Genomic DNA, 10,549 nt, shown 5'->3' with positions numbered 1-10,549 from the left:
CTGTTGTTCAGCATCTTAGCTGTGGAGGGCAGTGTCACTGGCCCTCATATGTGGGATCCGAACCGGGGCCCTCTGGCGTCCCAATCCAGTTCTTAACCACTGCGCCACTCGGCTAGCCCCAAAATTTTAACATATTCTTTTTCAAAGTAGAGAAACATAATTAATTCAACAAAAGCTGGTAGTTTTCACTGTTTCTTAGAAGTAAATACAATAAATAAGACATGGAAAATAGCCTGTTATAAAAACCAAATTAGTTAATAACTATCACAAAGACAAAACCTAAGTATATCATTGTTTCTTCTCTTGAAGATCTTATGTCCATTTCATTCCTGTCTTTAAAAAAAAAACCAACACAGATACACACTCATTGGAAATTAAAACAGTGCAGAATTATGTAAAGTAAAAAATAAAAGATCTTCCTCACTTCTTAAAGGTAGCCGACCTTTTCCTATGCACATAGAAATATTGCCACCTACTTATTTTGCAAAATTAGCCAATACTATTTATATTGTTAAATAGTTTGCTTTTTTTCACTCCGTTTGTTGTCAGTACTCACAGTTCTACTCCTCTCTGTTTTCACCGCTGCATGCTATTTCGTAATATAAAGTAGATATAACATAATTTAATTAACCATTACCTATTTGGGGACATTTAAGTTATCTTCAGTTTGTCATTAATGTACATAGTGAATATCTTTATGCATACGCCCTTGAGCATATCTGTGAGTACTTCTGTTGGAGAGAATTCTACAAGTGCGGTTGCTGGGCCAAAGGCTATATATATAGATAGATAGATAGAGAGGGTGCCAAAAAAATGTATACATGTTTTAAGAAAGGAAAAAACTGTATTAAAGTTGTAATACTCAGTATATATCAATAACAAAAGATGAATAAAAGTCATGTTTGACTTCTGCAATGACAAGAGGTGCTCCAAGTAGTTACCATCAGTGGAATTTTACTACAGTTTTTTCCTTTCTTAAATGTGTTTACATTTTTTTGGCTTCCTCTGTACAATAGCTACATTTTACATTTTGATAGGTATTGTTAGGTGGCCTTCCAAAGATAATTGTGCAAGTATATGGTCCCACCAAGAATATATGATGGCTCTTTTATGTGTACCTTTGACAAAACTAGGTTGACAGTTATTTTAATTTGCCAATTTAAAAGGTGAAAAACAAGCAGTATATTAATTTGCATTTCCATGATCACTAGTGAAATTGCACATTTTTTGAGTTTATTAGATATTTATATTTCTTCTGTGGCTTGTCTTTTTATAGTCCTTGCACTTCTTTCTGTTGGATCGTTTTGTAAGCCCACCACCAACACCTCACGTAACCTATGTTTGCTAGAAGAGTTTGTATTGTACTATTTTTGAATTAAATACATATGTGGAGAAGAACAAAAGGGAGGTATAGGATCAAAATATGCCAAAGGAGCTTAGATTTTAAATAATTGTTTGCTACAATTTGTTAAAAATATGGATAGCTAAGACTTTCTTTTATTAATTTTGAAGGCGGAAACAGCAGAAATGTACAACTTGTTTGTTCTGAAGATGGTTCTGACTCCAAAAATAACCCTAAAAATACTAAAAGGAATCCTATACACATTCCCAAATGTGACACTGGCTGTGTTGAGACCTTGTTTGGCCTTAAGAACATTTTTTCCCCATCTGAAGACTTGTTTTCATTTTTAAAGGTATTTTCAATGTCTAGTTTGGAATGTTAAAGTTGTGTTCCTTTTCATCTTCTCAACACTCTATCTTTTGAATCTTAAGGTTAACTTAAATTTATTTATAATTTTTATAGGCTTCAGATATCTGATTGTCACACATTGTACTTCTTTGACAAACAGTGTATAAGCATTGCTTTAAATGCATATCACAGTATGTGGAATAAACTTAGAAATATTTCAAATAAAAAAGACAATTTAAGAAAAGTATTTTTTAGACAAATGAGCCTCTGATTATTGAATTGGGGTATATATTGAATATTAGAAAATTTAATTCTTCAAATTAAAATTAGATTCATAACACTATTTTGATGTATTAAGGAACTGGAGGTTAGTAAAATTATGAGGGGTAGTGACTCTTTACTTTGAAGAAAGAATACAGATTACACTATTCATGGGGGTAGAAAAATGTTTAAACTATGTATTGTTATAACATTTCTTTACTCAATTTTTTTCAGCACAAAATCAGAACAAAGGAAGAATGGCATAAGCTCATCCAGCTTCTTACAGAATTCCAAATGCGGAATGTAGATTTCTTATATAGTAACCTTGAGTTCATTCTACCGTTACCTGTTGATATCATTCCGGAAACAGAAAATCTTTGTGGTTCATCAATAAGTGTGGACACCAGTGCAGCAACAAAAAATATGAAATGTCTTGCTAGGAAACATTCTGAAGGAGAGAAGCCGTTGAAAAAGTCACAAAAAAAGAAACGTAAGAAAAAAATGGTAATTTTAGATGACAGTGACTTATTTGATACTGGATTGGACTTTACCGATGAATTTCTTTGCCTATACCCTGCATCTTCTTCCTCAAATTTTGAAGAAAGCAAAGCCAAAGAAAGCAATCCAGAGACAAAGAAACTAAACAAAGAAATTAACATTGAACCTATTCCTCGTCCTAAAACACCAGCAGAAAAAAAATGTTCAGCCCTCGTTTCTCACTGTCTGAATTCTCTCACTGAGTTCATGGATAACATGTCCTTCTTAGATGCCCTTTTAACTGATGTAAGGGAACAAAAGGAACTTGGTAGAAATGACTTTAGTTGGACAAACGGAAAGGTTAAAAGTGGACTTTGTGATGAATTTAGTCTTGAGAGCCGTGATGGATGGACTTCTCAAAGCTCTGAATTAAAGGCAGCTGTAGAAGCTCTCAGCTTTACTAAGTGTTCTTCTTCTATTTCAAAAGCATTGGAAACCTTGAATTTTTGCAAGAAATTAGGCAGAGATCCAACAAAAGACCTTACTTTTTATGTTTCACAAAAGCGCAACAATGTGTACTTTAATCAGTCAATGGCTAATTTAGAGTAAGTCTTCCTTTCACTTTTTATTTTTCAATAATAGATGGTAATGGGGAAATTGTTAGGTTGTTCTTATTAATTTTGTTTTTCTTTTTTTTTTTTTAAAGATTTTATTGGGAATTGGGGGAGGGGAACAGCATTGGGGAATCGGGAAAGGGGAACAGACAAGTTGCTGTCCTTTTGTTCTTCAGTCTAGTTGTGGAGGATGTTGCTTCACTGACCTATGTTGGTATTGTGATCATTGCACTCTTCCTGGGTGAGGCAAATCGGTCGCCGGCCTCTGGACAGCCGCTCACGGCGGCTCTTGGCAACTCACACCGGCTTTTGGCCACACACGGTAGCTTATGGCAGCCCATTGTAGCAGGGGCTGCAGCCTATGCTGTCACCGGCAACTCACGGCAGCCCAGCTCCAGGTCGAGCTGTTGTTCAGCATCTTAGCTGTAGAGGGCGCGCTGTCACTGGCCCTCATATGTGGGATCCGAACCGGGACCCTGCTGCTCAGAGCTGGCGTCCCAAGCCAGCTCTTAACCAACATGCCACTGGACTGGCCCTGTTCTTATTAATTTTGAAATGCTAGGCTTTGCTGATCATTGTAATCCCTTGATATTGATAATGTAGTTTCTAATGAGACAGCTAAGGAGACCAGCCTGAATGCCGGGAAGAAAAATGAGGTATGGTGGGCTAGATTTGGGAGACTCTTGAATGACAGGAAAGGGGGTTTGGATTTGCTGTGGCATAACAGGTAGCCGTTAGAGATTTCTCAGTGTGGGAGTGGTTGATGAGTTGAAAATGATACAGGAAATTAATCTGGAATCCAATTAATCCAATCTAGACAAGAAGCAGGGAGAAGCAGAGACCAGAAAAGCTGGTTGTGTTTGGGATTGTTGCATTTTTATTGGACATTAAAAATAAAAAGTAATGCATTACTTTTAATTTACAGCTGTGCTTGGAAGAGGATAGCAGTCATTGAAAGTGTATTTTCTAACCGATCTCTTTTGAACCTGGGTAATAGACAAGCTAGTATAATTGAATACTTGCCAACTCTTCGAAACATTTGTAGGATCGAGAAGCTAAAAGAACAAGGAAAAAGTAAAAGAAGGTAAAAGCTCTATAAAAATAACATTGTAGAGAGTCATTTCAAGATTAATATTCTCATCTGATGGAAATATAAATAGTAAATCGTATTTTTTCCTTGTAATTTTGACAGGTTCCTGCACTATCTTGAAGGGATTCACCTTAACGTTTCAAAAGAGACCGTGAACACTTTGGCAGCTGGCTTCCCTTAACATCCCACATTAATAATGTCTTGTACAGATTATTGTGTGACCCTTACATTTTCATATTGATTTTCATGGAGGAGTTTATTTCTCGTAATGTACATTTAAGATAGACTGTTTGTATATTTTTTATCAGTGTGCAAATATTTAAAATGGAAAAAATTTTGAGTTACAAATTGTATTTATGTGTGTTTTTTCTGAATTTTTTATAAGCTGATTTAGCTTTGTTAGAGTGTTTTTGTATGTGAGTGAGATGTTTCTAGGAGGTAGAATTCACTAAGATGTTTCTAAAGATGTTTCAATGTGAAACCAATCCATAATTTCCCCCTTTTCTGGTATTTTTAATCCACCTCTCCAATCAAGTGTCAGTACTCTGTAAAGTTGTAAATATGAATCTCCCACATGATAATCTTTTTAATAAGTTTTACAATCCAGAATACAAAATTACATATATAATGCATAAGAAAACTTCCTGAGAAAAATCATGCTTCATTTTCCAAAAAGTTAGATCTTCCTGATAAATGTATTTTTAGTACACTCCAGCATATTTTACCATTGAATCATTAAATGTTGACGAAGTGAAATCAAGAGTATGAATTGTAGTTTTCATAAATTTTTTTATCAGCCATACGTGTTATCTTGTATATTTTGCCACCTCAAATCATTTGCCTTGTACATTTTTCTTGTATTTTTATATCATTGATGTTTTATTTCATAAAGGTATTGATGTTAATATATCTATTTTGGATAATTCTATTCATTAAAACTGTAACAAAGGATTCAACTGAAGGATTTCTATATACTAGCCATTTTCACATCTGGGTAAATATGGATATTGTATAGGTTTGGGTACAGGCTATATCTTACAGGTTTTGTCCTGTACAAAAGAAAGGATAACATCTAAATCATTTTTTTTTTAAGTATATGGATTTATTTTTTTTTCTAGAATACAAGAGTACACTACCTGTAGAGACTTACTTGTTAATTTGGTCTTCTTTTATTATTAGAAAATTCTAGTAATTCTCAATAACTGAGGAACCAAAGTAAAATAACTCCATAGAATTATATAAATAATGAAAAATCAAGAAATAGTAGGGATATTTTCCTTCCTAATAGGGACATATTTACTACCTTTTTTTCTTTACATTTAGCATAATTTGGGGAAATTTTTTCCTCAAATCTTAAAGGTGATAAATTCCTTTAAGATTTAGATTCACTTTTATGATAAAAGCAAATTTTGATGAGTTTTCAATATTTAGCATCCTGTCCTATAAGTGTCTAAAAGAGACATTTTCACTTAATAGCTATTTCCAGAAATATGTCGGAAGTAAATTACCACATGAATGGTATGAACAGTTGGATGGTTGGGGAGGCTGTTTACCAGAGTATAAAACGGTGGCAAAGGAGGTGGTTTGGAGGGAAGACAATGATTTCAGACGTGTGTAGTTTGAGATATCTACATTTCCAAGGTGGGGATGTTTACGTTCATACATGTAGCTGTAGAGGTTTACATGTGTATGGCAACAAACTCCCTCGGGAGTTACAAGGTGCTGGAAGGGAGGACTTCCACTTATTTTATATATTTCAGATTATTTGAATTTTTTCCCAACAAGTATATTTCACTTTTAAAGAAAAGACCTAATTCTTTGACATCAAAGAGACTTAGGTTCAGTATAGGTGAGCTATAAGGAGGGCCTGAACTAAGGCAGATGTAATAGAAAATGGAGAGATGTAGAAAAAAATTTAAGTGCGCTTATCAAAAGATGGTCTGCCAAGTAAAAGATTTCAAAGTAATATAATGAGCCTATTAGACAAAGCTTGTTTGCTTTGGACTTGATAGAGCTGATGAAAATCACCTTTTGGAAGCATTGCATCAAACCACATTCTATTCACAGAATCAGAAGAGGGTTCCACAAGTTGTATTACCAGTTATATTTAGCTTTATTCTTACGATAAGCACCATCCAGAACAACTCATTATGTATTCCCTATTTCAGGAAATTTTTTAGTATAGATGGTATTTGCTTTTAAGGGAAGATAACTTTTGTTTCTTGTTTTGGCCGTTTAGGGGGTATCGTACTGTTTAACACTTAAACCTAAAAGGCAAGAATCTCATAAAGTATTTATTGATTTGGCTTTGGCTTATTATTGAATAAACCATTCAACAGCCAAGTCTGACTTTATCTAAATACACTCAAACATGTTTTCTTCTCCATTAACATGGATGTTCAAAACAGTTGGTTTTTACAACTTTAAAGCTAATAAATATAATTTAAAATAACAGATGGTATCAGAATTTTAAGGTTCAGTGTCAAACACTGCTAATTCATAGAAAGCAATAGCTTGTAATATTGAATCATATAACTCTTCTATTCTATTTTGTTCAGTAGATGAAAACATCTGTCGGTAGTGGACTATCTTATCTGATGGGAAGAATACCCGAGGCTCCTTAAGCACAGACTCAGAAAGGAACTGCTTCACTAGTTCTTTCCCACTAGTCCGGGTGTCCCCAATCATCAGTTCAAAGTGCTTGCCCACAGCATTTCGGTTCATGCTCAGCACGCGATGCTGGCCATCCTGGGCAAAAGTTTTATTTAACAAGGCATACAGCATGGCTTCCATGATATGCAGATGTAACAGGATAGGAAACAGAGATGAGTTCTGAATTGAAAGTCCTGTTTTTTCCAGAATATAGAAGTCGGCTGTAGGTATCTTTGAAATGACTGAAGAAATCTTTAAAAAACAAAAACAAAAAAAGACAAAATAAGTGAGCAGTAATTCATTAAATTTCGTTTGGGTCTTCTCTCTGTCCCATTTCTATTTTAAAAATATAATTATTTAACTTACATTATATTGCTGTTGACAGTGTTTAAGTAATTGAAAAAGGATTTTATGGGGGAGTCAGGACAGCCAAGTTCTGGTTGCGGTTCTGTGAGGCACAGTCTGAGCTAAGACAAGCCATTTAATCCTCCTAAAGTACTACTTTCTTCATCTGTAAAATGGGCTTATAATTTCTAAAGGCTACACTGCCTTTAAGATTAGACAACTTAAAACTGTTTAACCTTTTAAGAATGTCCAGGGTAGAGCATAGGGTTAGAATAACTAGCCTAAAACCAATCGCCTCTGTAATTGACTGATCACATCAGATGTTTGATTGATTGATTGAACCAGTTTTCATAGGTATAATCAGGATGATAATTACTGCCAATCTCAAAAGCTTTCAGAGACTCAAATGAGATAATATATGATAGCATTTTTAAAAAAATAAGCTTTATGAATATAGTGATGAAATTCTATAACATTCAGAATAATATACCACTGTTTTTTTCAGTATCTGCCTTTGATATATAGGCATTTCTTGAAATAAATGAAGAAAGATTCAATTTTTACAAAATTGCTGGTGATGGAAAACAGTTGGAATGGGTGAATAATAAGTACCCAAAGAAAACCCATCCTTACTATTTTATTCTATTTCTTTTAGGACTAGAAGATTTAACTATACAAGGATCTCTAGTAGGTTGGAATGTGGAGGTGTAAGTGCCTTACCTCTTCTAAATAGACAGATGATAGGTATGTCCCTTTCATCAACTGGCAACATTCATTTTGCTGCCAGTCCAGCACTGCCAATTGACGATCAAGGTGAGCCCAGGCAATCCTTCGAGTACCAAAAACAATGGATACGATACTGTTAACTGCCTAAAACAAAAAGGCTGGTTAAATTACAAGTGTAAACATTTTAACATACAAATTTTAAGCTGCAAACTCAGAAAGCCAAATTAGTTTATATAATAGAAATATATTTACAGTTTATGAATTGAGAATTGTTAAAGAAATGCAGGAGTAACTCTCAAAAGATAACTAGTAGCGGTCAGTTTATACACAAAGAACCTTTAACTGTTCTCAGCACCTAGCTCAAAGTAGGCATCCAAACATTCAAATGTTGCTGGGGACTGTGCTAGACACTGTGAAACCAGGAACAGAACCATACTTTATAAGAAATGCCACCATACAGTAGTTACACTGTAGAAAGGAGAAATGGTCAGGGAAGACTTACTGGAGGCCTAGGAGAATGAGTAAAATGGTAAACAGGAAGCTATTTCACCCAGATGTCTGTTTGATAGATAGGCTGTTTGACACCTCACACTCAGTGTGAGGAATAAAGAGTGCAAGTGGGAAAAGGGCAGAGGGGTAGACAGATTTCTGCAAAAAGTAACTTGCTTTATCCTGAGAGCTACAGAGAATCACCAAAGCATGTAACATTAAAGTGTAACATGAGATTTACATTTCAGGAAGATCATGTGCAGCTGTGTAGAAGATGGACCAGAGGAGGCTAGACGAGAAGGAGGGATTTCTGTTAGGTACCTGTTATATGATAAAAGTATAAAGAATCGAAGACAGTGACAGTGAGAAGGACAAGAAACAGATCAGAGATAAGGGGAGCAGAACTGACAAGTGGGATGATTGAGGACCCTAGGATATCTCCAGGGTTACTTCTGTGACTGTATAGCATCATTAGTCAAGATGATGATAGGAGGCAGATCAACTGGGGAAGGCTGGGGGAGACAAGTTGTTTTTTTTTGTTTTTCTTTAAAGATTTTATTGGGGAATTGGGGGAGGGGAACAGTGTTGCGGAATCAGGGAAGGGGAACAGACAAGTTGCTGTCCTTTTGTTTTTCAGTCTAGTTGTGGAGGACGTCGCTTCACTGGCCCATGTTGGTATTATTGCGCTCTTCCTGGGTGAGGCAGTCGCTCACCAGCCATTGGACGGCCGCTCACAGCTGCTCACGAAAGCTCACGCCGGCTGCTGGCCAGCCCCACTGCAGCCTATTCCATCACTGGCGGCAGCCAAGCTCCAGATAGAGCTGTTGTTCACCATCTTAGCTGTAGAGGGTGCAGCGTCACTGGCCCTCATGTGGGATCCGAACCAGGGCCCTGCTGCTCAGAGCTGGCATCCCAAGCCAACTCTTAACCAACGTGCCACTCGGCTGGCCCAGCAAGTTGTTTTTTAATGTGTTGAGTTCAGGTTGCCTTCTAAGGGGAGATGTGTAAGAGATAGTTGGATATATGGCTTTAGCTCTGTGTCAAGCCTGGGCTGGAGATATATCTAGCACAATGGTATCACATCATTCCCACATGGCTCATTAAGTTATATAGACACATAAATTAATATACTCCATAGATACAGAGGCAGATAAGCAGGAACATTTCCTGTTTCTATACCCATGTCCCTTTCACTGCTAAGGAATGGATAACTCTCCATTAAAGGCAGAATAGTTTGGATGCCCAGACATCTACAAAATACAGGCCTTCTTTTGTTTTGTTTTCTTTAGTTCAATGATTCTCAAGCTTTAGTGTATGCAAGAATTAGTGAACCAGGTGGCCCATAGTACCTCACAGGCAAAAGATTTTTTTCAAGGACTTGACTGCATGATTTTCTCCATACAAACTAACTTTAGAACCTAGTCTTCTAAATAAAATGCAGCTCCACTATAATCTAAGCATACTCGTAAACAGTAATTTTAGCCATAAATTGGAATGAAAATCCAAACCCTGAAAAATTTGGTTCAGGTATGTTCTAGATCAACTGCAGCAGTTCTACCAGGAGTCCATGGATGGACTGAATGAAATCTGCAAGTCCTCTGGAAGTTTCTGCGTTATTCTCTGTATATGTCTGCCCATCTTTATTTAATTTTTTTTCCTGAAAAGAGGGTCCATAGCTTTCATCAGGTTTTCAAAAAATATACATATTTCCCCCCAAACTGAGATCGTCATTAAAAAATGTCCATAAAAAATTGTGCTTATTGTTATGGGATAAGACACTTATCAAGGACCGGCCGAGTGGTGCGATGGTTAAGAGCTGGCTTGGGAAGCCAGAGGGCCCCGGTTCGGATCCCACATATGAGAGCCAGTGACATTGCCCTCTACAGTTAAGATGCTGAACAACAACTCAACCTGGAGCTGGGCTGCTGTGAGTCGCCGGCGACGGAGTAGGCTGCAGCCACTGCTGCAGTGGGTTGCCATGGGCTACTGTGTGTAGCCAGCAGGCAGCGTGAGCAGCCAGCAGCCGCCGTTGAGCAGCCGTCCAGAAGCCTGCGACTGATCTGCCTCACCCGGGAAGAGCGCAATCATGGTGCCAACTTGGGCCAGAAAAGCAACGTCCTCCACAACTAGACTGAAGAACAAAAGGACAGCAACTTGTCTGTTTCCCTTCCCCCAATTCCTCAGGGCTGTTCCCATCCCCCAATT

General features: G+C 36.8%; 2 protein-coding genes across 2 annotated transcripts in view; one reads left to right on the top strand and one right to left on the bottom strand.

Annotated features, from left to right (window-relative positions):
- The window catches only part of ATAD5 (ATPase family AAA domain containing 5), a 51,751-nt gene extending 46,710 nt beyond the window's left edge, over positions 1 to 5,041 (top strand). The window contains exons 20-23 of the mRNA XM_019646970.1: positions 1,513 to 1,694; positions 2,186 to 3,033; positions 3,968 to 4,126; positions 4,235 to 5,041. Coding sequence (XP_019502515.1) covers positions 1,513 to 1,694; positions 2,186 to 3,033; positions 3,968 to 4,126; positions 4,235 to 4,313 — 1,268 coding nt within the window. The 3' untranslated portion in view covers positions 4,314 to 5,041. The remainder of the gene's footprint in view (positions 1 to 1,512; positions 1,695 to 2,185; positions 3,034 to 3,967; positions 4,127 to 4,234) is intronic.
- A 99-nt stretch (positions 5,042 to 5,140) lies between these two features.
- The window catches only part of TEFM (transcription elongation factor, mitochondrial), a 7,488-nt gene continuing 2,079 nt past the window's right edge, over positions 5,141 to 10,549 (bottom strand). The window contains exons 3-4 of the mRNA XM_019647094.1: positions 7,850 to 7,999; positions 5,141 to 7,036 (exon numbers count right to left, since the gene is read on the bottom strand). Coding sequence (XP_019502639.1) covers positions 6,602 to 7,036; positions 7,850 to 7,999 — 585 coding nt within the window. The 3' untranslated portion in view covers positions 5,141 to 6,601. The remainder of the gene's footprint in view (positions 7,037 to 7,849; positions 8,000 to 10,549) is intronic.

The sequence above is a fragment of the Hipposideros armiger genome, unplaced genomic scaffold (genome assembly GCF_001890085.2).
Source record: "Hipposideros armiger isolate ML-2016 unplaced genomic scaffold, ASM189008v1 scaffold_108, whole genome shotgun sequence".
In the NCBI taxonomy this organism is placed as follows: Eukaryota; Metazoa; Chordata; class Mammalia; order Chiroptera; family Hipposideridae; genus Hipposideros; species Hipposideros armiger.
Note: the sequence above shows the minus strand (reverse complement) of the source record. Positions and strands in the feature narration are given on the sequence as shown.